General features: G+C 43.1%; 2 protein-coding genes across 3 annotated transcripts in view; one reads left to right on the top strand and one right to left on the bottom strand.

Moving 5' to 3' along the window:
* Positions 1 to 6,188, bottom strand: part of TES (testin LIM domain protein) — a 36,051-nt gene extending 29,863 nt beyond the window's left edge. The window contains exons 1-2 of one of the 2 annotated variants that reach the window (XM_044423076.1): positions 6,037 to 6,188; positions 5,709 to 5,938 (exon numbers count right to left, since the gene is read on the bottom strand). In XM_044423076.1, coding sequence (XP_044279011.1) covers positions 5,709 to 5,735 — 27 coding nt within the window. In that variant the 5' untranslated portion in view covers positions 5,736 to 5,938; positions 6,037 to 6,188. Of the gene's footprint in view, positions 1 to 5,708 lie in introns of both variants that reach the window. The other variant, XM_044423075.1, reaches the window with a different exon arrangement.
* Positions 6,189 to 19,120: 12,932 nt separating this feature from the next.
* The window catches only part of TFEC (transcription factor EC), a 116,568-nt gene continuing 108,044 nt past the window's right edge, over positions 19,121 to 27,644 (top strand). Inside the window, 2 exon segments of the mRNA XM_044422926.1 lie at positions 19,121 to 19,312; positions 19,726 to 19,784. Of these exon segments, the coding sequence (XP_044278861.1) occupies positions 19,121 to 19,312; positions 19,726 to 19,784 (251 nt within the window).

Raw genomic sequence — 27,644 nt, 5'->3', positions numbered from 1 at the left:
CTTAAATGAATTTCCATATAAAGATGCACAGGATTGGGTACTTAATGAATTTCTACAGGAAATAATAATGTATTCATAATTACTGAGCCTCTAATCTTTGAGATATTCAGGAATTTGGGGTAGGGTAAGATATCCCTAAACAATTTATGTATGGGACACAAAGAGCATTTTCTCAGAGCTTGTTGATTCAGTGCTGTCAAAACGCAATAATCCTTCTTTACACAATATGAAATCTCAGTTGGTGCCATGGATAAGAACTAATCTCATCCCTCTCTCTCTATAACTATGATAAATACTTTCCCATTTGTCTTCACTGTCTTGTGTACTCACAGAGGAGACAAAGGCAATTCAGGAGACCTCTCTTTACCCAGGAGGTCTTTTCCAGCCTGTTGTTGCTGTTCTTGTTGTTCTTGCTGTTGTTGTTGTTTTAACATTTATGACTTAATCATACAAGATACCCAAATAACTTGGGTGGCACTCCTGTGTCTACTTACCTAGAAGTAAGCCCATTGAAGCTAGTAGGATTTGCAACTGAGTGAAAATATATAGGACTGTACTGTTAATTATTTGCACCCTGGGGGTACACAAGCCCTAAGAATTGTCTAACACTTCAGCATGAAGCTCAAAATGGAGATTGAACTTTGATTCCTCCAAAGGCAGGCATTTGAGGCACACTCAAGAAAAAAAAAGCATCTTCTCCCTGAATTAATTGAATATTCACTGTTGACATCCCTCCATCGCCATATTGAAATGATACACTTTACAGCAAAAATTAAGATGAATCACATGCTTAGACACTTAGAAAAGCCAGAATGGGGTCACCAGGCATGAATATAACAAACACAGCAGTAGGGAAATATTTCTGAATCTCTCCCAAGAGACACTGGAAGCAGATAATAATGGCTGATTTACTACATACCAAGTAATTATCCTATCACTAAATTCTGGCTATTCCCAACTCAGTAGCATAATGCTTTCAGCAATTGTTCCAGGAGTGATGCAGAATTACACTCCCCATTTCTCCCACACATATTACTGTCTTCACAGCCATATATTCCCTTTTCCTTTTGAGCATGCGGAACCATAGCATAAGCGTTGATGAAAATAAGGTGTGTGCCAGGCCAAAATATTTAAAGAATTACCCGTATTTCTTGCAATGTCACTTTCTATGGAATTTAAGAAAAAGTTATATCCCTAGACAAGGTAAAGAACATGTCTGTGATGAGCTGAAGTCTGTTCTATTCAACATCAAGGGTTTTATCCAAGGTTAGGGTTTTTTACTTAGAGTAGACTCTTTTAAAAGTTGGAACTTGTTAAACTAACATTGGAATTGTGGACTTTATGGAGAGAACCAGACAGTAATGTCTACTTGGTTTTAAAAACAGATGTAGCATATGGGGGTGGTGGGAGAAAATCCAGATGCATGTTTTTTGAAGTCCTTTTCCAAGGATCTTCTAATTTTACACAAGGTCAGACAACTAGCAGACTGTCTCAAGGCCAAGCTGTGATATCTGAATCACAGGGCAGCAAAACTTTCTGCTAGGACACAGTCGACAGTTTCTTGTACCCTGACAAAACCCCGAATGGGAGGCAGTGACATCATGGTGATCCACGGAGTTGCCCAGGGGCACGTCCAGAAGAAGGGCACCTAACACTACTGACTGGGAGGCATTGTGCAGCTTTGCCCTCTCTCTGTAACAGATTTTCTGCTCTAAGAAAAAACACGAAAAGGAGGCAGGAAAACACGGAACAGTCATGAGTAGAATGTAAGACTCTGCACCCCTGTAAAATTCTGTGAGGGAAGAAGGGTGATGGCATAAGAATTTCAACTGGATGCATCCTAAACCCTTTTGGGATTTTAGCATGTGTTCACATGCCCAGACTGGGATGGATTTATCCAGTTGATGTTAACATTTCTTAAAATTTACAAAGGAGAAACGTGTTTTAAGATGTAGCCCTATGCATGTTTCAACCAACATGGCTGCCTGTGGCATGCTGGAAGTTAGGTCTTTTTCCCTATCTAAACATGCATGGGACTTCACACTTAGTTCTAATTTATTACAGAAACAGGACTCATTAAGAAAAGCTTCCTATCGATACTGCCATGCGCGTCTTTTGCCTTGCGGATGATAACATTACATTTACAACTTTCAAACTGTTTATGCTAATACTGGCATATTATTTATTCTTACTGGATTTTATATTATTCTGGTACAGGATCTTGTATACCTTTCATAAACATTTTTTCCACTCATTTCTAAACAAAGCGTTTGGACAGCTGTTTAAAAGAGTAAAGAACCCATTCACAAATTTCTATCCATGCCCAAGGCCTCCCTTTACTTTTGCCACTGTAACTTGTATTTCTGTATACAACTTCTAGCCCTGTAGTTAAGCCTGAGACTTAATTGGAGACTATTTTTGGGGGTCTGAATAAATCTAGTTATATGGCAAATATGTGATCTTACATACATTTTTCTATTATCCTGAGATCCAACTGAAAGAGACATACATGCTGGTAAGTTCATTTTTAAAATATCATTTCACATGCCTGCTCATCCACCTAGAGCATCAACTGACAAACAAAAGTTAATGCACACTAGACTATGAATTAATCTTTTGTGCCTAATGACTGCTAGTTGCAGCATCATGGAGATGTATTTTCATCAACAGAACCAACTTCCTATATAAAAAAAATTCTGAAAACACACCCACATAAAGAGCTGCAGATATTTATATTTCACTAACAATTTTATTGATCTTTTTAATAAATTAAATGAAAATCTGTGTCATTTGAGAAATGAAAGGAGGCAAGGATATCTTTCATGTTCCCATTTATGAAGAAGATATAAAGATGAGCTAACTATATTCTTTCTCTGATGTTGTTTCAGGATAATATTCCCCTCCCTTCACTAAAAAGTACAATTTAAAATGAAAACAGCATATTTCCTCTTTGGGCAAAATTACTATCCCAGTAATTTGCCTCTAGAAGCAGATTAATGCACATACATGACACTCTGAGCAGCTAGAATATTAAGCAATTTCCCCTTTCTCTCAACAAGTTTGTTAAATCAAGATTGTTCATGAAGCTTCAGGCTATTTACATTGACAGTTTAGAAATGCAATTGTTGAATCAAATGGGTAGAACAGGAAAATGTTGTACTACAGGGAGCAGTGTTGCATTTGGACCTAGTCAACGACTCTGCTTCAAAATCCCTTGACATGTGCTCTCACTTGGTGGTCTTAGACAAGCTGTCATGCTGTCATCCGACCTATTTTTAATGTTGCCAGATTGAAGCCATGGGACTCTGCCTAATCCCTTAGACCTCTAAGTAATTCATTCACTTTCCATTCTGCCCCACCCCCTCAACACAGTAGGAGAGAAAGATGTGCAAATCAATCCACAAATGAGCAACTAGTACACGTACACAGTGGCCAATTCTGTACTCCCACTAATGTGAACAGAGACATCAAGCTAACTCTAACATGTGAGTATGATGCAAGCACCAGGCCAAGGTGCTATACCTACTTCATGGTAAGCTGGTTCCATACCACACAACAGCCCATCATGGTTTAATTTGCCCATAGAGACTGTCATGTTGTGCCAAGTGCCTGCAGGTCTCCTGACTGCCATGGCTTGTCACGTCATGCAAACCCAGGCATTGGGGGGCGGGGAGCAGACAACCCTCAAATGACCCTAAAACAAGCTATGGGTTATTCAGGGTTGTCTAACCCTCAAACAACCTCTGCTGCCTGGGTCACATGACACAAGCCATGAGCACCATACCAAATTTATTTTCCTCTTCTCTGTGGAACAATTAAGCCACACTGAGTTGTCATGGCATGCAAAACTAGTTAGTATCTCACTGACTTGGAGCAAATTGAGCTTCTGAAAATAAGGAATCCTATCTATTTCACTGGACTGTGGTATATCTCAGACAGGGACTATTTCAGTGTGTGGTCCAATGTTTGCTTTCTAACAGAAGGGCTGGTGATTCTAACAATATGTTTGAAAACCTACAACGCGTGCATGCAAGTGTTGCTAAGTGAACCCAAGTACACAGTTGTACACAAGATGTTGGATAAGAGCACATGAGCACTGGGTGGTCCACTAAAAACAGTCCACAAGCAGAATGTGAAGCTCAATGAGATCAGGCTAAAAATATAACAGCAGCGTTGTAGTAAATGGAAAAAACTTGACACAGTGCTTTTAATTTTATTGTATTAGAGTTAGAACAAGTGTGGAAAACTTGTGGCCCTCAAGACATAGGGAGACCACCTCCCATCAGCCCCAACCAGCATGGCCAACAGTCAGGGAAAATGGGAATTGTGGTGCCCCAAATGTTGGAGACTACAGATTCCACACTCTAAATTAGAATGATTTGAAGAAAAAGTGGGGGTAACTGTTCCAATAATGTTACCCTCCAGGCAGAACAAACCTAGCAAACACTCAGGAAAGAATTCTTATAATTAAAACTATGTACACAATGAGAAGAGAAAAATCTTGATCTCCCATCTGTAGCATTATTTTTACATCAATATACCCCAAGAATTAAGACAAAGGTAATGAGCATTAATATACGCTTTATTTCCAAACAACACACTATACCTGAGCTTCTGAAGCAGACTTGGACTTCTGGGAGCAAGTCTTAAAAACATGTACCAACAAACCTGGAGGTTCCTCTGGGTGGAACAAGGCCACCGTGGCTGATGGAGTCCCCCTTGGGGTGTGTCTCCATACTGGGGGAGAACAACATCGCTGTCCAATCATAACCCCTTCAGCAAGCTATCTTTGGGGGAGCTGTCTTTCCTAAGCATTACATACCACATTCAAATTGCAATAATAAACATTCCAGGTTAAAACTAAAGAAACAAGCCGTACAAATAATGGTGTTAAGAGGTTAACGGAAAAAGAACAAGGTTAGCAGTTGCACTGCTTTTCATTTAAAACTAGCCCAAAGCTAGGAGAAATCAACTGGTTTGTTACATCCTTCTGTAGGAACCAATGGAAGAATCCATCGCAGGAAGCATGTGATCAAGACTTCAAGTGTGATCGGAGCACAAACTATCCGAGGAAGACGGTGAGCGAAAAGGTGAAGTGTGCTGCACTGCAGGGAGCTCCCACTAAGGACAGCCTAATGGGGTGTGGTGGGGGCAAAGCCTCTGAGTTTCTGTGTTTTAATTATGTTGTCCAGACTTAACTGACTGCATTATGTTTTATTAGGGCCTTTTGCAAATGTACAGTATTTAAAAATCTGGTTCACCGCTTTGGGATATGGACCTTAAGCATCCTCCACCCACCCTGAGCAATATACATTTTTTAAAAACTGAGTTACCTACTCGGGAGTAAGCCACTGAACACAACCCATTGTCGCTCCATTGGATCACATTCCCGAAAGATTATATACTGATAAAATGAAGTGGAGTAGAACTATGTACGACGCTGTGGGTTCACGGCATTAGGAAAAAGGGTGGGATGTAAATGCAATATAATAAAAAATAGTAGCTGCAATTAAATGACTCGGGAACTGGCCGTAACAACCAGCCACAACTAAACTGAAACTCGCTCACATAAAAGAAAAATAGATTTGGAGTCTCCCAAAGGGAGAAAAAGCCACGGGAGCAACGACCGGCAGAGTAGGGCGTTGGCCAACCCGGGCAGGTAACTTATGTTCAACTCCTCGCAGTAAACTTCCTCGCTTTTCCCTTACCTTCTTGATTTTGCTTTCCAAATCCATGCTGGCTTGCCCACCACAGGCACGTGAACTGCAGGAGAAAGCCGCGAGGGCAATGTCCTTTTCCTCTTTCCCTTTCCCCCTCCTTCACGCCTTCCTGACAGTCGGATGTGGTTAGAGAGCAGTTTGCTCTGCTCGCGATCACGCCCCGCACCGCTCCGGCTACTGCGGCGGCTACTGCAGACTCGACTGAAACTTCCGCTCTCCTGCGGCAGTGGGGAAAAGGAACAAAGGAAGCCCTGCAGCCAATCGCGGCCGAGCAGCTCGCAGGTCCGCGAGCCAATCGGCGACGCCCTCCGAATACCTTTGCTTGGCCAGCCTGCGCGACGCCGCGGGTGGCAGCGGGCGATGGGCTCTCCTGGCCGCTTCCCTCGTCCGGTGGGCAGGCGCCTTTCCGGGCTCTGCGGCTGGGGGTGCCCTCACCTAGCGACACTTATCGCAGGCTTGCGGGCGGCCCTAAGGCAGCGCCCGGGACTTTGGAAAGGACCTTCTGGCAGCGCTCTCTGAGGAGCGCCGCTCAAATGAATGAGTCGTCTGATAAGGTCATGGTAAAGGTATTTGCTGACGCAGCCGCCCAGCGCGGCCAATTGACTCCGGCAGATTTGCCTCTCAACCCTTTCCTTCTCTCCGGGGGACGGCGAAGGAAGCACGAAGAGAGCAATTTGTTAAAATTAGAAGCTGGTGGCCGATAAGCAAGCGAGCCCCTAGATTTAGAAAGTGCGCGCGGTGATTTATGGATCTAGTAAGCGGGGCTTGCTTTCCAGCGTGGGACCGTGCCTAGAGTGCTCCGTTGGGACTCCGCGATGCAGCTGGGTGGCTCTGGGCCAGGCACGGGATCTCAGCCCAACCTACCTCACAGGGTTGTTGTTGTGGGGATGAGAGTGAGAACAGCAGGATTAAAATTCTGTAAGCAGCATTGAATTCTGTGTAAGAAAAAGGCAGGATATAAATCCAATAAATTTGCTTAATCTGCCCATGCTTTTTAGGTTAGTCCTCTGTATGCTTATTGGGAAGTAAGTCCAAGTTGAATTGACTTTGGAGTAAATATCTGTCACCCCACTGGGCAGAGGTGCTGGGTTCAAAAGACAGGTTATGCCCTTTGAACTTCCTCTTACTGCACAAATATTACAGACCATGTCTGCTTTTGCATCTGGCCATCATAGGATTGAGCTGCTTAGAGTAGGAGTGAGCAGCCTTGTGGAATATGACTGACTTTTTGTTTGTTTTCACTAGATCCATTAAACAACTGGGTGCAAAAGCTGTGAGTTCATAATTCCTTGAGGACCAAAATGGCGCTCACTGTCCTTCAAAAATCCTCTTTTGGTTACCCCAAATATTCCTCATGTGAGCTGTATAATGGGAAGGGAGGAGGAAGGAAGCATTATTATAATCAGCTGCAAACCAATCCTTGCCAATTTACTGCAAATCACTCAAAGATTTATCAATAGATGTAGACATTCTGCTCATCATTAGTCTATGATAGCCAAGTTCTGAGGCCAAGACAGAGTATGTGGATTTATGTTCCTGGGTGTCTTTTTCTCAAGTTACTAAAGGTGGCTATAAAAGTGATAGCACTGGAACATATTTTATTTAGAAAGGAGGCGTGATCAAATAGAACTGTTTGTAAGGAAATTCAGTTTTCATCTGAACTGATAAAAAACACATTGCTTTCAGTTCTGACTCATGGCCCTCTATAAGACAAGGTAATTTTCTTGCCTTTCCATAATTTGTTATGTTAATTACTATTCCTAAACACAAATGTTGCCAGCTGCAATAGCTGCAGGATGTTAACGTATTGAGAAATGTGCAGACATATAGTCTATTATCTTTATTATTTATTCAGGGCAGAATAGTATGCATATTTAAACAACAACAAAAAAAGATATACAGCTCCCAGCATTCCCCAGTCAGCTATACTGTGTGGCAATTATGGCAAGGAAGCCTCTGATACTGATTGGTTGAGTTAATGGGGGGACAGCTTGATGGAAATGTCACCCCAGTGTGTGGCTGCTTTGAAAAAAAAAGGCAAACTCTATGTTAGCCATAATTAGGAAAGGAGCTGAAATAAGACAGTCAATATCATATTTCCCTTTTACAACCTGTGGTGGGTCCACTCTTAGAAATACTGGGCAGATTCACATGACACAAGTTTCTGTGATCTATTGTGTTGTTTGGACACAGTTCCAGAGCTCCTGTGGAATTGGATTGCTTTTCTGAAACCAGGCTTACAGGAATGTTTCCATGGCGTGATGGGTCAGACATGAATTTGCAACTAACAACAGTGCTTCACCGTGCTTTATCTTGTCATGCATACCTGGGATTTCCATTTTAACACTCTTGGTATGGAAATGCCATAGAGTCTCCTGGCAAGAGCACTCACAGAAGTGGCCACTTCTAGCCTTTCATATCTACTGTCTTCAGCTCTCTATCAACATATGCTTCATTTCCCGTTTTATTCCCATGGACTGACCTATGTGTCCATCTCCCTGTTTATTTTTGGAAATGGAGACTGCATGAAAACACACAGAGGCAGAAGGGGGAAATTGTGGCAAATCAGTTTATTTTAATTAATAACGATCTCTGTGGGGCTTGCAGTGCTTGGAAATTACCACAAACACGCAGGCACACTCAGGAGGTGGAAATGAAGACCTTCTTCAGAACTGTAGCGGAACTATCATGAGGAGGAGGCTGCAGTTCATAAGCAAGAATAGGGAAAGCATGGGAATTTGTTTGTAGCGGTTGCTGGGATGTGTGGCAAGGCTGGGAGGATGGAACAGGGAGTGTGGGGACCATGCTTGCCCAGGAATCACGTGACCATCTGACTGGCATGATCCTGGCACAGGATTATTTGCTGTGTCATGTGACCTGAGCCACCATTTACAGTTCAGATCACTTCTGCTGAACAAGGATATGGTAGCTAGAATAAGTGCAGAAAAAGGCAACTAAGGCACAGTCCTATGGCCTCCTGATATTCTCTAGGGTGCCATAGGATTATTTGGCATCCCGACTTTGAGATCCTGCCATCTTGGAACTGGGACTTCAGATGCCCCATATTCCCCACAGTCAGTACAGAAAAAACCATCAGTCTTGGAGAGGAGGAAAAGGGCATGCTAGAGAGTGAGAAAGTGGGTTAGGGTGGGGAAGGGAGGAAGCTGAGGCGGGAAGCTTATGCTGTAACCAAATGGCACCACAGTCTCCTCCCTCTCCTGCTTTGTTCTGCTTCATCCAGACCGCCAAGAAAAAGCATCAAGCTGAAATGTAGGGTGTGAGCTGTGGCAGCACACGGGAGATGTGAACCTCCAAGTCTGGAAGGTTACATGACCCTAGAGAGTAGGGCATTGGATTGCACCCTAAAATAAGGGGCTGGAGCAATTCATGTATAAGCATCCAGAATTGTTTGGCTTAGAAAAATGGCAAGGGCAGAAATGACGGAGGTGTACAAAATTATGCACAGTATGGAAAAAGTGGAGAGGAAGATATTTTTCTCCCTTTCCCATAAAATTAGAACCAGGAAACTGATCATCTGGAGAATCAGGATGTACCAGGCATATTTCAACTGTAGAAGTCACCTCCCCAAGCTGAAGTGATGGCCCACCCTTTGAATGGCAGTAAAAGGGCATTAGACAAATGACCAGAGATTAAAGATATCAGTGAGTATTAGTCCACACGGCTATATGTTGCCTTCAGAATCAGAGTCAATATGCTTAGGTACACCAGTTGCTGAGGAACATGGCCTGGAGAGTTGTGCTCTCGAGTCCTGCTTATTGACTGTGCTCTGTGTGAGAATGCTGGACTACACCTAGATGGACCCTTGCCTTGATCCAGCAGGGCTTTTCCAATATTCTCATTCAATTGCTCAGAAAAACAGAGCTGTGTGCAGCCCAGCTTCTCTGAGGGAACACTTGTTAGCTTGGCTGAAACTGAAACCTCACACAGGGGCTGGCTAAGAGCTGGTGAGAGGTTTTGGCAGGCAAGGGATTGAGGGAGGAACTCAAAAGCAGAGTTGGCTTGAAGGAAAGGAAAGAGATGTTATAGAATTGAGGCAAAGCAGGGCGGGGGTGTGGCAAACTGGGAAACAGGCTCTCAAAAACAGCTGAAGTTTTATTGTAAAGGGTGGATGGGAAAGGAAGTATCGCTCAGTGTAGCTGAATAAACTGGATTAAAGTAGGAATCTAAGGAAACAGAAATGCCGTTCTGCCATTTTCTCAGCAATGCAGGAATCACTTATTCTCGCACAGCTCCCAAACAGCTAGCAGAGCATTTAAAGGCTGATCGCATGATTTTTCCTCCTCCCTACAGAATTGGAAATATGCCTGGAGAGGAGGTGCCTCCTTTGTGGGGGAAAAAATGGCATCGGCACCCGCTTGCATGGATAGGTCAATTTAACATTCGGCCAGTTGTGCAAAAGCGGTTTGAGGCTCCCAGCACACTGGGAGAATGACAGAGAGGCACTAACTGTGTTGGACATGTTGAATGGAATATAGGAGTCTCTAAGGAGAAGAAGGCATATTTATTTATAACATTTTAAATAAGCATAGAAAGAGGAGTGGCTGCATATGACTGGAAAATTGGTGAGAGCACGGCGGTTGTGGGCTAGAAAGCCAAGGAAACATCTGTGTGACCTGATAAAGTATAGACTCACAGCTGCACTTTCCTGGTGCAGGGGTGAGGGACCCATCAGGCTGGCCCATCCTCAGAGAATTATGGTACCTGAGAGGCTCTTGAATGGCCTGGAGGATGTTCCAGTGACTAGAGCTGCTGATTTTGCCAAGGCACTTGTTTTTCTGTGGAATGGTGAGATGTGAAGGGCCACTGAAGATCAAGGCTGTGGTTGATGCCTTTTCTGTATAAGGAGTCTTGCCTGACATTTTGAAGGGAGCAGGACTGCAACCACTCCCGAAGAGGCCCATCTTGGACCTGTGGATCTGTGCAAATTATTGCTCAGTTGCAGACATGCCATTTTTGGGAAGGATGGTCAAGAGGGCTACAGCAGGGCAACTGCAGGCATTCTTGGGAGAAACTGATTCTCTAGACCCTTCCCTGTCTGGGGTAATGCTCAGTTTGGACAGCAAATCTGCCTTGGTCACGGTGTAGGATAAACTTTACCCAAGTGGGATAGAGGGCTGAAATTTACCCCCTTTTAATCTCTGATGTTTTTCAAACTGTACGCCATGGTATCGTCTTACCTAGGGTTTAGAGGTAGTTACGGGGACACTGTACTTTGGTGGTACCGTCTTTGTATGGGGCTGGTGTCAGAGTCATGCTGAAGGAATGTACCTCAATCACATGGGCACTGTTTGAGCTCCAGTGTTACTCAACATCCTCATGAAGCCTCTGGAAGCCGTGATTTGGGGGCAGTTATCTTCAGTGTGCTTCTACTATCATTGCTACATTGTAATCTGGAAATCTGAAGGGGAATAGAAAGGTCAAAAAGTATTAGATGGGACTGAATTTCACATATAGATTTGAATCTGCAGGCCAACTTATATCCTTTTAAGAACTGCACAGAATAAAAGCAGCCAGATCATCGACAGAGCATTTAAGCCCAGTTTGTTGTTGTTACGTGCTGACAAGTTGCCTTAGAGCCTATGAATGAGTACCCTTCAGAATGTCCTGTCCTTGGCAGCCCTGCTTAGCTCTTGTAAACTCAAGGCTGTGGCTTCCCTGATGAAATTGATTCATCTCATACTTTGTCTTCCTTGTCTGCTGCCTCCAACTTTCCCTAGGACTGTTGTCTTTTCCAGCGAGTCTTACCTTCTCCTGAAGTGGGCAAAGCATGAAAGCCTCAGGGTTTTGTTTTTTTGTGTCTGGGGGAAAAGTTCTGGCTTGATTTGATCTGGCCAGATTTGATGTAGCTACTTGTTTATCTTTCTGCTGGTCTATTCACAAAACTCTCTTCTAGCACCATCTTTCAAATGTATCAATTTTCTTCCTTTCGGTTTTTTTCACTGTGCAGCTTTCATACATAGTGATGGGGGATGATAATTCTGGCCTAATTTACAGGATTAATGATTACTTAGTGATTGGAAATACAATTGTCCTTATACTCAATGATCTTTTCTACTTCCTTCATTGCTGCACTTCCAAGTCTCAGTCTTCTCCAAATTCTGCAGTATCCTTTTCAATTGATGACTAAACCAAAATCTGCAATATCTTTCATAATTTCAGTTTCTTTATTGTTGACATTAATGTTGCAATAGTTCTTTTTGTCTATGAAGAATCACAAACATTTTTCAGACCTATGCTATAACTGAAGTAGAGAATTTGATACCTTGATTATCCTGATGCATTGCAAAACATTACTGGATCAATTCTGAATTTATTTACCTGTTGTCAAGTCTGTTAAGGTGCAGAATCCAAGGCATGTTTCAACAGAAGTGAGTTCTGTAGCATTCTGAACTGCTATGATGTACCAAAAATATCAAGGGCTCAGACCCACAGGACAAAAATAATTTACATATGCTGTAAAGTTCATGTGTTTGCTTAGGACACCCAGATTTGTAAATCAGAATGTGTGGCTGGGAAGAAGAGGGCATCTGATTTCAGGAGAAAAAAAACTCAAGCAGAAAGTATCAAAGGCAGGACAGGAGGAAGTGAAGCATCTGTGGGCATAAAGCCAGCTCTTCCAAGTGGAATCAGATACAACAGAAATAGTCATGTCCCTGTACCTTTATTTTGGCAAATTTCCAAGGATAGCAGGATGGGGAGGCAGGCAGCTTCCCAGAGATTTGGGGCTCTCGCTCTAGTGGCAACCTCCTAACACTGCCTCTGCCCGGTTATAATGGCTGACTGGGAAAAGCAGGGAGATCTAGGCCTTATTGCTGCCTAAACATGCATAGGATGGCATCCTTAAAATATCTATAGTTTGTGTCTCATTTGTTCCCATGATTAAATGGCAGCTTTATCTCTTGATAGACTGTAAGTATGTATAGTTAGGTATAGGCAATTGTGGCCTTGTTCGCCTTCACTATTACAACTCTTATTCTCAACACACTTACTAGGAAGTAAGACCAACTGAATGTAGTTGGATTTACTTTTGAATAAGCAAACATAGGATCCCACTAGAAGCTTAAGATGAGTGGTAATATTTGATTGGACTGATCGTTATGTTCTCAAGTTTTCAACTGACACACAACTCTTGCTAATGTCAAGTCCTGCTGAACAACAACAAAATCAAACTTTAAACCTCATGCAACAAAAGATGGCACTTTATCTTATATCTCGCAGAATCAGTGTTGGATGTTGGCTGGATAAAACAATGGTGTTGTTTGTAACATTGCACAAAATAGAAAATCAAGGGAAAAATTTCATATGATCAATTATATAGTAGATTGTATAGTCTGAATTTACCCAGTTATACTGTCAAGACAACTAATCTGTGAGTGGCAAGAACATCCACTTTGTTAAAACATTCCTTTTTCATTAGAAGACTTACTGCCTTCACTACATACATTTGTACAATCTCATTGGGTCTTATGACGTTTATTCAGCTTAGGTGCTTATATCTTTCTTCTTAATTGAATCCAGCTTGGTGCAAAGAATTCCTGTATAATGGAAAGGTCCACTTCTATGCAAGCTGCTTATATTCTTTTGCTGAGATGAAGTGATAACCAGCAGGAGACCTGGAAGGATGAGGAAAACATTTTGCGTGCTGAAGATTTCTGTCAAGAAGGCTCTTCCTGACTCACTTGTCACCACCAGTAGCTGCTTCAAGAGGAGTTAAGGGAGGTGAAAGGGTGAGCAGTCCATTTCATCAGTCCTGATAAGGGAATATATTCCTCCCCATTCTGTTTTCCTTGTGCATTGTGTCTTCTGAGATTGTAAACGTGCAGGTACAGACTGTCTTGTTCAATTGAATATATGGAAGCTGCTCTGGGAGTCTTTTTGCCTGAGGAATATAAAAATACTTCAAATAAATGCAGACATGCCAAGATGAACATTGTTGGATAGCACACAATAGATGGACAAAGCACAATGTACTTGGATTTATTTAGAGAAGATGCCAGTGACAAATGTGTTGTGTGACTTGTGTAATAAAAAGTGTATGGTCGAGGGTTATTTTTTTTTTAATATCCCCTGAAAAACTCTGAGCATGTACGAAAGGTCAACCTTTTGTCACAGTTCCAAGCAACATAAATGCTTAGTCCCATCTCTGGGCACTATAAAGAAGGGCATGCACAATATTCTTTCATGTTTGTTTTACTTCTTACCTTTTGTTCATGTGGAATAAGATCTTCCCTTTCTTCTGTTTCGCTGTCCCTTCTTTTGCTTCGCTGTGTTAGAAATGGCGGGATCTAATTACTTTTTCTTGGACTTGCAATTAGAACTAGAAAATGTAGGATGTTTTCAAATGAGGCGAGCTAGTTCTGTAATTATTCTTACTCAAATTGCTGTTATTCTTTTATTCTCATTGTACAGTCTTGTTGATTGCATTGTAATCCCTCACTTCCTCCTCTTTTAGTCCTATGTAATCATGTAAGCTTAAACTAATTCATTTTTTTCTAATGCACATTACTAAGGGCACAATCCCAGCATTCCTCAGATATCACTGCCCTTAGAGATTTAAAGATAAATCTTTAAATTGGAATAGGAAATGAATAGGCAGCCAATGCAGCTCGTTTAGAATTGAGACATTATGGCTCCACCTGGTTGTACCAAGTTCACTCCTGGCCACCACATTCTGCTGAAGTTTTTAAGTCATCTGGAAGGGAAACACCATGTACAATACGTTACAGAAATCAGACTGGAGGATTAATAGAGTGTGAACTGGCATGACTGTATTGTCCCTGCACAGAAATGATTAAAGCTGGTAAAGGAGCTGGAGCTGGTGAAAGGTACTCCTAAGCATGGATCTCCTGGGCCTCTGGTGACTTGACTGGGACAAGGTATGCCACCGAGTTATGACTGGACTCGACAATCACTTTCATCTCCCACTGAAACAAAAGAGTAATATCAGCAGATGACAAATAATTCTATAGACTGTGTTTCCTGATTCATTTTTTTAGGGTGGCTGACATTTCTCCTTTAAGAAGTTCTCTAAGATGTATAAGAATTGCATAGTGCAAGGAGAGAAAGATCTTCTATATACCACTTTCCTTAACTGCAAGAGTGATGGAAGATACAGCTTGCCTCGCCTGCCACCCTCATCGATACAACTCTTTTTTCTGACTTAAAACATTAGAACAAAAATCTGGCCTGATTAGAGCAGTGTATATTCTCCAATCACTCCCCCCACCCCCAGTGAGGGGAAGGAAGAATTCTGGGTGGGCTGAATAGGGGTGTGTGTGGAGATTTAGCCTTCCCTTCTAGGTGTCTGTGATTCCAATAAGCAGGGCTTTCACAAGAGTAAGTAAAACTACTTTCCAGATGCTGACTAGAGAGCTATAGAATTGCTCTGCCCGAGACTTTTCTGTCTGGTAATTTGATATTTGATATGCATGTGCACTAGTCTTCAGTTATTTATTATTAATTCTATGTTTCTGGCATGTGTATGGAAGTGTTTTAAAGCTTTTATCTACTTTATTCTAGCAGTAATATAGAACAATCTTTTCAATGCTTTCTGGCCAAGCCAGCCCCCGAAGTGGTTTTTAATGTTAAAAGAGACACTTTTGCTATGACTCTCCCCACTCCACTTCTTCATGCTGCATCTACCTGCCTTCTCTTTCAGCAAGTAAACAGGGTAGTAGGCACAACGATCAGGGAATGAACCAAGGGACGGCATGTGTGTGTTGTGGAGGCCGGATGCCTGGAGCCCCTTCTGCTGCTTTTCTTTCCATGGGTGTTTTCCATCGTGAACGGAACAACGACACTCCCTGGGTCTGGCTGTCATGACAGACAGTTGTGGTAGGCAGAAACCATATGACTGACCATTGCTTCTTGTGGTGATTTCTGGGCCTGAAACCAGCCATGGGATGATACCACAACTGGGTTCAGATGACACAACAAGTCCAGGATGGTAAAAACAAAAACATGATTGCTTGTCACACAATCATGTGTGATTAGGAGAACCTTTAGTTTGGCCCCATGAGGGGAAATGGTATGGAGCCATCTGGGCTGTCTGTCTCTACTATGTGCAGAGTGGATATTTAGAAATAAAGTTGAATCTTGCGTGAATTATGAAGTCTCTAATAATATCAGTCAGTCTTACCCCTGAAAAATCTTAAGGAAACGGGGTTTGTGGCATGATAAATTTTACCTGTTCAGAGTGTTGTGCTTAGCTGCCAAGCAATAAAAAGCTTTAAATATTGGTAGGTGGTCCGAACTCTGTCACACGGTAATGAGTGTCCAATGGGAAACTGACAGATAGATGTATTATGAATCCTGCTAAGAACACAAGTCCAAATGAGGTAATTATTCTCATTACATACAGTGTCATTATCCTTTCTAGCTAAGGCAAAATTTATTATGATGCTAATCTTTTCTTGGATACATCAAGTTTCCTGTGAATTTGGAACTGAATTCTCCTAGTAATATTGTTTATAACTGTCGTATGTTGTAATTTTAAAAGTCACTAGGGTTTTCTTTTTAAAGAGTAATCTTTGGTGCAATATAAATACAGAAGCCTGCTTTTCATCACCATTGATTAAAAAAACATTTTTAGGGTCTTAAAAAGCAGTTGATACTCACAAAAGGATTACATTTTGCTGTTTCATATCTGCGTAGGTGTAACATTTTATGCAATGTCTCTTAATGCTGCCAGACCAGACACTTTGTTGCTGAACAAATAAAGTGCTTTAATCCATTTATTTTGCCTCTCGTTTTTGCTCACAAGAACAAAATCAGTAAATCTGCATATTAAAGTTTTCTGCTGTAAAGTGTTTGAACTCTTCATAGTATCAGCAAACGTGGCAAGCTGAGTGATACCAAATAAGGCCAGGTATACTGTTTGGCTTTGTGAAAAAATTATGCAACGTATTGTCTTAATCCCATATCCCTCTGCACCTTGTAAAAGAGGGTCTGTCCAAATAAATGTGGGAATTCCAAAGCAGTGAAAGACTATAAGGGTTGCATTCGTAAAAGTATTTGCTGCTGCAACTTTGCTGATTTCTGTCATCATCCTCTTACCTTCCTAGCGGACTTGCCAAATTAGCCAGAAGCCACCAAAAGCTTCTTCTGCTACTACCCGAGGGGTTTTCTCAGGGGAGGGGGCACCACAAGGAGGACTGATGCTCTTCTGTTGCTGCGCACTATGGCTATCAAAGAGCCTCCACTGCTCAAGCAGGGCTCAGACCCTGAAGGGCAATGCAGAGGGTGGGAAGCTGATTGGATGCCCTTGCACCGTGCTTCAGAGGAGGCCACTCAAGGTGGCCTCCCAGACCAGAGTGTCCACTCCCAGCTCCTGCCTGCTGCTCAAGTGGAAGCTGAGAGGGCAGACCATGGGCTGGGTGGGGAAGCTCTGGGAACAGGACATCCCCACAGAACCCGCCTCTCTCCTGCCTGAGCAGCTGATTCCTAGGTAAGAGTGAGGACAGGAGCTTCATGCGGATGGCTTATTCTCAGAGCATCCCTGCCAAGCCCATAACTCTGCTTCCCACTCTTGCCTGGTAGTGACCCTCTCAGGTGGGAACTGGGCAGGTGGGCCAGGGATGCTCTCACCATGGGGCAGCATTGCCCACTTGTCACTGACTCCTGCTGTAGAGTAGATCCCTGGTGATGCCCCAGGCAGCTGCACCTAACTGGGCCAGTGTGAAGCATATTCTCCAAGGAACCTTTTGGTAAGAGCAGCAGTGGCTGCATTTTACCTGAAGGAGCGCTTGCATCCATATATGCCCAACCGCCCCTTGAGATCTGCGGGAGAGGCACTTCTCCGGGAACCCTCCCTGAAAGAAATTAGGAGGGTAGGTACTCAGAGGAGGGCTTTCTCTGCAGTGGCGCCCAATCTATGGAATGCACTCCCCAGAGAGGTCCGCCTGGCGCCGTCATTTGTTTTTCAGCGCCAGGTGAAGACCTTTTTATTTAAACGTCATTTTAATTGTTAACAATATTTGCTTATTTATCTGGCCAGGGCGACTTCTTTTATATTGTTTATTTATTTTATATTGTTAATTTTAATTTTTATATTGTTATTTTTGTATTTTATTGTATTTTATTGTGTTGTAAGCCGCCCCAAGGCTTCGGCAAAGGGCAGCATAGAAATGTTTTAATAATAATAATAATAATAATAATAATGATGATGATGATGATGATGATGATTTGTTCTGGGACTTTCCTCATAATGGCACTGCCAGCTTTGTTGGTGTAGTTTGAGACCCGCTGTGGAGAGAGAGAAATTTTTACAAGAAAACAGCAGGAAGGAGGAAGAGGAGTTGACCGTGTCCCACAGCTGCAAGCTTTTGCAAGCACACGCACTTTTGGAAAGATTGTTGAGTACTTGATCAGGGACAGAATTTGTGGCATAGCAGGACGTGCTGTGAAAAACTGCTCTGAGAGAATGATCTTAACTTAGGCAAATGCCTAAGCTGCAGTATTGGAGACTGGTTTGTAGCAAAACCAGGCTAAGTGCTATGAGATACTGGCACCTTCTGCTGTCTGTCCAGTTAAGAAAAGCACATGCAACAAAACTATAGCTGGTAAAAGTGCATGAGAGTCTTGCTTCCATTAGGAGCTACATCTGCAATGGTAGGCAATATGTCCTTTGTTTGCCCAACCATGTGTTCAGTCTGTTCCAGAGCACATGTAGGAAGAAAGCCAGGGGGAACAGGCTAAGGCATGTGCAGGAAATTGCATGTGCAAGTTGCAGAATTCTCTCTGAGCACCAAGCCTTATCAAGCCGAGTCTCTGGATGCATCATCAGCAACAGGAACAGATGCAGTAATGTTGTTCGGCCAATGGCCTGTGAGATTTCAGTGTGACGGCAGGACATCAGGCGATGTGACTATCTTGTGTGAACCAAACTCTGGCGCAACTTTTAGGCAGAATGGCCACTTGCTGATATTGTACAATAGCATGAAGGGAGCAGGGGAATACAGTCTGACACTAATAAATCCTCCAAACAACAATGGTAGCCAAGAAGGAAAGAAGCCAGCCTGCGAATATATTGCTTGGATGTATATAACAGACATTATAATGCGGTAACAGGATTTTGTTCTATGGAACTTCCTTAAATCTTGGATCATCGAAACAACTCTAGAAACTTATTACAGTGCTTCAGGTGCATAGTAAAAGAGAACTAGAGAGCTTACGGTCTAGTAAAAGACTGGACACCTTCCTGTGAGGGCACATCATCAAGACAGAGGAGTCCTACCCTCCCTCTATAAGCAGCACAGTCATCACACAGAAGCCATCAGGCAATAAAGGGATCTGGACAACCCCCCACTATTCAATCCAGTGCTCAAAGGATGCCAGTATGCATTGCCTACGACTCCTGATATCCAGAGCCACGGTTTGTGATGGCTGTGGTGGAGGAAGAGTCAAACAGATTGAGTGCACTTGCTACACCTTTAACCTGTTCTGGTCAGCTGTGCTTTTCCACAGGCCTCTCACCTGCATCTGAAGCGCCTCAGAGGAAACTACATCAGGAGCTTGAAGGCTTGCCTTGTGTGAAGATAGTTACAGATGACATCTTCATTATAGGAGAAGGGGTAAATGATACAGAAGCACAAAAGGACCATGATTTATAAGTTACAATCATACATTGCAAAAACAATGATGAAACTTAATCTGGGGGAAATGCAACTCAGAGAACAACTGGTACATACAGAGGGTATGTGCTGTCAGCTGAAGAATGAGAGATTAGATATCGTACTGCCCTGGAAAAGCTCTAGTTTTGGCAGACACACTGTGTGAGTTTTCATGACATGACAAGCCATAGTGATTTCTTGTCTGGCATGTCATCTGGTCTGGCATGTCATCTGAACATGGTATCTCAGGATGGTACATTTGGTTTTTAGAACACAATAACAAACAACAATCTCTTCTATGGTTTCCATGCCTCATCATGGCTTCTTTGATCTTTTGAACCCAACATTATGGTTTCCGTGGTTCTGGTTTGCAGCTCCCACAGAGTCCTTTGGCAAGAGTGGCAGCTGCTACAGGAGTTATTCCAGCCATCAAGTATGGGATGAAATTTCAGGCATGGTGACTGATGGGCTATGTGCCAACAGCAGAAGGACTGAGCAAGGAAGGTGGGAACCATTCTAACATATGAACCACTTAATCCTCTGTGGGCCCATGCAGGCAAAAATCCACTCGCCATGGAAACATTGCAAGGTTGCTTGTCAGAACTTATGAACCCAGTCACCCAGTCACATCCATCTACCCAGTATTACAGGCGCCATAGAAAGGGGTTAAGACAGTGAGTCAGTCAACATGATGTATTCCCTCCCAATCAGGACATGCTGCCTCTGCAGCCAACTTGATTTCCATGGCTCAAGTAGCCAAATGGGGTAATTTTGTATGGATGCCCTGCAAACAAACAAGAAAATAGTGTATGTAGGAGCAAAGCTATTCTTTCAGCTTAAGGAAGAACTTGCTGACACTGCAGATGAAGGCTCCTGCTTTGCCAGAAACAAACTCCAAGATACTGGGCAAGCCAAAAAAGCAAGGACACAAAATAGGTGAATGATCGAGCACCGACGTTTCAGTCCATTGAGGAGGCAGGCAGGCAGGCATGGCCAAAGCATATGCAAAGGTCAAAGCATGCTTAAGCAGCCAAATACATCACACGGTCTAGGAGCAGAGTCAAGCAGGAGTCCAAGAGTCCGTAGCACAGCACATCAATCCTCAAGGCAAGGTCTAGAAAGCAGAATGCAGAAGACACTTGAGCTGAGGAGCAGCATGGCAGACACCAAAGCCGTATATTGCCAGAGCTTGCTGAGCCCCACCTGTGGCTCAGCTGCTGCACATTACAGCTCTCTGGCTCGAGCCCTTGCTCAAGAGGAATTGCTTTCTCCTGCTGAGTCTGCCGGTGCGAGTGAGCACTCCTTCCCGCAGGAGCCAGGCTTGCAGGCCACTTGTGGTGGCGGTGCATCTGGGGGCCAGGAGGTGGCTTGGCCTTGGCCTCAGTCTCAGCCTCAGAATTGGAGTCCTCTGACCTGGGAGAGAGGGACCCATGACCTCTCTCCAGTGCCAGGCTAGTCTTTTGACAGGGATGGTGCAATGACAGCCACTGCTGGGAGCTCTAGTTCTTCCTCTGCAGAAAAGTTCTCCAAAAGGGACATGGCACATTTTCTCTCTGGGCAAGCAGAAAGGGGCAGCTCCCCTCTCCACACACAGGCCTTCTGCTGAGGGAGGATGTAAGGCAGGATGACAATGAAGGATGAGAAGGTGCCCCTCTCTCCCCAGAGAAAACAGAGTGGGTTGGTGCTTCCTGCTCTTTGGACCAGGGCTTTGTGGAGATACCTCCACCAGGGCCATGGGGGTGGGAGGTTCCATATCTTAGCCTTATTGCCACATGTCCCTCCCACACAATCATGGGAGCGAGTTGATATGGATCGATTCACAGTAGATTGCTTCCAGAAAATGGATAGTCCACAGCAGCCTTCCCTAAGTTTGTGCCTTTTAAATATGTTTGAACTGCAACTCAGAGAATTCCTGGTCAATGGCCCTGCTGGATCCAAATGGTCCAAATGCCCCTGAAGGCCACTGGCTTGGGGAAGGCTGGTCTACAGGATACAGAGAGATGGTCTGGCAGGTAAAGCTACACTTTTCCAGGTGTGGGATGTACCTGTCAGTGCTTATAGCTCTCCAGTTCATATGCAATGCATATTCATAGCAATGTATTTTTGACCAATTTTACCTCTTCCTCAGCATATCCATGGAGTAATAGAAAAATCCAGCTATATTTTAAATGGCTGCATAAAGCTGTTGCCCTAGAGTTGGACCCTTACTGGCCCATTGAAATTCTCCATCACACAGAAGTCATAAAAACTCCTGGTGGAGCTTCAGAAACCTTCCATTTAAATGTCTGTCTCAGTGTCACAGCCATTTCAAGGGGTTAATACAAAAAGTTTGCCAATGGGCTCAGAGATGTTAGTTGTGTGTCAGAGCACTGCCCATTGGTGTCTGGGGAAAATGGTAGTTTGCACTCCTTCTGATGACATGGGTTCTGATCCACAAAAATGGCTATATGCCACAATACCCGTTATTCTTTAAGCTGCCACAAGGATCTTCAGTGCTTTTGTTCTATTGAAGTTACTTAAAAGCAATTTTCAATAAAGGGTGTCAAGGAGAGCCCTGAAAGGTCAAGCAGTAACCCTTTTTTAAAATGCCAGTGGGAGAAAGAGATGGCCTTCAGGCACAATGGAGAATACCTCAGTGCCAGCATCCCCAGGGTAGGTTACTTCTGATATCTACTATGACAACTCCTGGAGGTGGCAAGTGTATTTCCTGCTGGCTCCGACACCAGGGACATTTCTGATGAAATGATGCTTTCTATTAAAAGGCAGACACTTTTTATTCCTGGCAGTGTAAGCTCCTTTAATGCATTCTCTGATTCAGTGGAATATTGAATTCTTAGAGTTCGGTTAAGCTTCTCTGTGGGCTCTAAGGATGATGATTTTTCCACACTGAGCGGCTTAGGCTGGTTATCAGGTGATCCCTTAGTCCATCTGTGCCATCGGGATGATATTTCCATTTGCATGTGTGTGCAGAACAACAAACAGAAACTCTCCCCTGGGCCCCTGTGAGTAGCGCTCTTCCGAGCCCCTTCTCCACCACCCACTCCCAACCTTTATTTTCTAAGCCTGTGATGCTCCTGTACCTACTGACTCTGAAATCAATGAAACACTTCCAAGTAAATCTGAATTAGATTATTCTTGAAAAGTGACTAGGAGACATTCTTCTGAACATACATGGTACTGTTTGGGCTGTGCATTTCAGGTCACAGTGTTTCGCACTTACTCCAAAGAAAGTTCTTTCGAACTAAGTTGGACACATTTCTTAGTTAATATGCCAAGAATTGTACTATGCACCCTAGAGAACTGAGGAGGTATTACTTCATTTCCTTAGACTAGATTCCCTTTTTGGTGGCAGCCAGACCATAATAGGGAATCTGGTCCTCACTCCTGGAAAATAATTTGAACATATTCTTAAAACAATTTGAACAGTGAGCTGGTTGATGGTGACTTCATTCTCTCTCTCTCTCTCTCTCTCTCTCTCTCTCTCTCTCTCTCTCTCTCTCAAAGGGTTTGTTTTTGTTTTTACATCACCATAGATAACTTTCAGCAACAGCAAATTAGTTCTGGGCTATCAGGTTAGGTAGTTTAACAGATGTGAATATTATTATTTTTATATACTGGTGCCTTAGACATGAGAAGTTTAAAAAGGGTGATTGCAGTATTCATAAATCAGAGCAGAATAGAAACAGCAGGCTTGCAGTACGTCCCATCAAAGAGCAATTTACCTTAATTTGAGGGGATATTTCAGTTATGTTCCTATATTTTCCAAACACTCTTGCTTTCTTCTCCCTTCTTTCCTCTTCTCCCCACCCCTTTCCTGGAGAGAGTCTGTAAACCATTCAAACTTTATTTAATGAAAGGAGGAAGCAGGAAGTAGGACAAAAGAAAGACTCCTGGGGTACATGAAAACAGGAAATCAATAGAAATCAAGGTGTTTGAAACACCCACATGCAAGCCAGGAAACCATAAATTTGTCTCCTAGTGGGAGGATGCTACTAACATTCTCTTTTGTGGCCAATTCAGCCTTCCAGATGTTTTAGGAACTGAACTCCTGTCTTGCCAGGGTTCTTTTATTTGGATCCAGAAGCAACAAACACTCCAGTGGGTGGACAAAGATTACAGTGCATTAACAAAGCCAGATAACCCAGTGCTCTATGCTCTTGGCTGTAAACAGGCCCCAAACAAAATGAAACAAAACAACAACCCATAGATTTAGCATAGCTTACAGTATCACTGAGCAGGGTTGCTACCAGAAGAGAGGTCACAGAGAGCCCCTCGTCAACCAGCACACAGCACCTACTCAACGCCAGCTTCTGTGGAGGTTCATCACTTGAGGCACTCTGAGGACTTCTATACCTGCCATTCTTTAAGGCCTAGATGTCCTCATAATTAAACACACCTGTTTCCAAAGGCCAGTTTATCAGCCTTACGACCAGGATACTGTCTCACGCCTCCAATAAAATAAGTCGAGCTGAATAGCCGGCAGCCAGCTTCGCATATCTCGTGGTACCTCCCATATTTCAAGATAACAGATCCTCTCTTATTCCAGAGCAGCACGTGTTTTGCAGAGATGCAACAGCTGCAGATTGTTTAGAATTTAAGCCACAGGCTCTCTTCCAAAAGATGCAGCATGGGAAAAACAGTGTGTGCCATGCCCACTGTTTCCTTGCGATATAATCATCTTCTAGTGCCATTTCCCATACAACTCTTGGCCTTCTGGATCGTTGGTCATACTGGCAGGGGCTAATAAATGTAGTGAGGTTTATGTTTAAAGTCTTTTTCGGGTCATCACACAATACCAAGGAGTGAGCATCCTCTGCATAAAATGTGCTCTTCATTTGGCATTTTTCTGGCATATGTTTGTGAGGTGTTTGCATGACAATGGTTTCTGTTTTCTTGTTTCTCTTAATAGAATGTCTTTAATCTTCTCATTGATTTTGACACCTTCTGTTTATACTGGCTGCTATAATCCAGAACAAGAAATAATATGCAGGCAATGCAATCCTGAACTTATCTACTCAGAAGTAGACACTGAATATGGAGTTCAGTAGGACTTACTCCTGGGTAAATGTGCTTAAGTTTGCAGCCTTGAGGGGCCTTTTTGTTTTTGTTTTTAACCAATAATCACTTGATTCATTAGAAAGGGATGCATCCGTGCTAAGATAAACTCCAGTATTTCTATTTATCAAGAACCCTCCTTATCTTTTATTGCAGACTGGAATGGATCAAACTCTAACATCGTTTTTGTCAAAGAGCTCAAACAGATGCGAAGTCCCACGAACCTGAACTGAAAGGATATGCTGCCACCTAGTGGACTATTGGAGAAACTTCTCTGTACTTGGAATTGCTAGGAAAAAGGGACCGTGCAAACTGCTGTAGCTGCTCTTTCTGCCACCTGTGAATAACGCTGCATGGATCTGTTGAAGTGAGTTTCAATCCTTTGCTACAATACAGAAATTTACTCTGTTTTCCACATTTCCCCCCAGAAATTACATGCCAAACTAGAGAGTCTTACCTAAACCACATGTTAATGCCCACCCAGATGTGTATTGTGCAGTATTACAATGCTTTTTGGAGGGCCTTTTCAGTGGTGACATTCTGCTTGGAGAATGCCCTCTCCAGAAAGGCTCACCTGGTACTTACATCATAGCCTTTTCGGCATCAAATGAATATCTTTTTTATTTATCAAGGTTTTCAGCCTCACTTTGGATTTTGGACCTTTCACTGTTAGTGGTGCTTTTTAGCCAAGCCAAGCCAAGCCACTTTAATTTTATTATGTTTAAAACTTTTAAAGGTCTCATATGTTATGTCATGTTGAATTTAAGGATTTTAATCCTTGTGAACCACCCCGACCCCTTTGGATGTTGGGTGGTATAGAATTGTATCAAACTCATATTTTTCTGTTTTGCACACCCGTATTCACAGTGATCCAGTCATGCATTGGTGAGGGGGCATGGCCAGTGTCTGGGATGCCACCAAGAGTATCAGGCCAGGCCTGGACATCCTCACTTTCCCTCTCAAGTGTGTAAACTGAACAGCAGAAGACAGCCAGGTGCATAACATGTTCTGCGTTGCAGCCTGTTGTTTTTGTTTGTTTGTTATATTTATATGCCACCTTATAACCCAAAGGGCTCTCTGGTTGGCTTACAATAAAAGCAAGAACGAACAGCAATAAAACAGTAAAATATAGCAATAGAATCAAATGCAAGAATCAAATACAGTTAAAATATAAAATCTGATATTCGCAGTAGAGAAACATAATGATCAAGCAGCAAAGGTAAACAGAATAAAAACCAAAGTGGCACTAAAAAGTTGTGTTAAATAAAAAAGTTGACTTGGTGCTGAAAGACAGGCAGTGATAATTGTACTTCACTGCTGCTGGTATGTATCTGCTTGAATATTTTGCTGAGAGACAACCCTTTCTGAAGCTATTTTTTGTGTTGTAATAATTACCCCCTGCAAGAGAAAACAAAATCTGCTTCTAAAAATAAGATTGCCTACTTAAGAATGCGTCAGCTTTTTGAGGATGAATTTGCAGTGCAACAATGTTGTAATATTCATGCTGAAATATGATTATCTGACAAAAAGCATATCCAAAACTCTCCCTCCCTGAATATTGAACAAATGAACCCCAGGAAACAAAACTGCAAATCATTTGTAGTTCAATCAAATGGTACTATGGGTCAGCTGTTAAAATTTGGCATTTCCCTTGGGATAGGCTTTGGGATTCTCTAACAAGAAGCAGGGATAAAAGCATGGAATGGCAGACTGACCACAGTTCATGCCAGCCTTCCCTAACCTGATGTCCTCTTGGAGTGGAAAGAATTGCATTGGCTGCTTCTGCAGAGTCATAATGAGAACCTCAGAGATGAACTTTTGGGGGCATTCCAGTAGGTAGAGAAGGGAGGAGGCTGGTGCCACCAACGTATAACACATCCTGGAAGTGCCACCATCCCTTCCTCTCTACTCCAGAAGTGCCAAACTTGCATGGCCAAAATCAGCCAACAAACTGCTTGGCAGAGAAACAAGAGTACAGAGGAGATCTTTTCCTCTGCCGTCCTTCTGCCCTACATAGGATGCCCATGAGTTCAGAGAGTTTTGAGATCTGAGAGTTATGGGCAGCCCCATAAGGACTGCAGCATAAAAATCTCAAAACAGACAGTGTGTACTAAGGTATGGATAGGCACATCGTTATCTACCAACTATCACACATCCAAGATGCAGTTTGCAGCTCAGATATATTGTATTGAACATACTTTGAGAGGAAATGTGTTTAGAAATGAACATTCAAAAAGTACTGCTAATACCCTGGACTAACAAGTGGTCCTAGATCAAATCAAGGCAGATGTTGTACTTCAGGCACATCATAAGAAGGCAAAGCCCACTGGAGAAGACAATCGTGGCTGCGAAAGTCGAAGTCAGCAGAAGGAAAGGAAGACAAACGATGAGATGGATCAGTTCCATAAAGGAAGCCCTGGCCTGGAGTTTACAAGAGCTGAGCAGGGCTGTCAAGCACAGGGCATTTTAGACATTTCCACTCATAGGGTTGCCATAAGTTGGAGATGGCTTGAGAACATGCAATAACAACAAATTGAAATGCAAGTGTTTATGCTATTTTAAAAAACACACATTTAATTGAGAAGGGAGATGGAACCCACACCAAAGTGACATGGGTTGGAAACAGTGATCTCTAGTGTTCGCGACCATGTGCTGCTGAGTCTAAGCAAACCAATCTACCTTCTTAAACCTGAGGTCTCACTTTGAGAGGCTGAGGTGCACCAAGAGATCTGGGCCCCAGATCTTGAAGGATGTGTGGTGGTGCAGTGGGGCAGTTTCAGACTTGGGGCTTAATGGTCTTCTGGGAGGCTTGCTATCTTGATGATGAGGTATACCGCCTCTCTGACTTCACAGCGTGGTAAGCCGGTCCTCTTGGCTGTGGGACTCATTTGCTGCTCATTAGCAAATTGCCCCCAAATGCTGTTTTGACAGCACAACTGAGAACATATTACAGAGCTTCTGCTTCCATACTGATAGCTCATCTGCTGTCATGAGAAGGAAGGTTTTATTGAAAGAGGACGAAGCATACTGGAAAAGAAGAAGCCTGCCCCTTAGCACAGTTGCTGGATGCCAGGGACAGGCAGATGGGAGGCGGGAATGTACTGGTAGTAGGCTAATAGCCTTTGGCCTGATCTTATGTTTTTATGAAAACTTAGATGTATTTGTAATAGGAAATGAAGGAGGCATGATTGGATGCATGAAAAGGGGCATTTCAATAGCTGCTTTGTACGCATTGATT

Source organism: Varanus komodoensis, unplaced genomic scaffold (assembly GCF_004798865.1).
Source record: "Varanus komodoensis strain SLA01 unplaced genomic scaffold, ASM479886v1 scaffold13_1, whole genome shotgun sequence".
Lineage (NCBI taxonomy): Eukaryota > Metazoa > Chordata > Lepidosauria > Squamata > Varanidae > Varanus > Varanus komodoensis.
The sequence above is the reverse complement of the archived record's forward strand: the minus strand, read 5'-3'. Positions and strand labels throughout refer to the sequence as shown.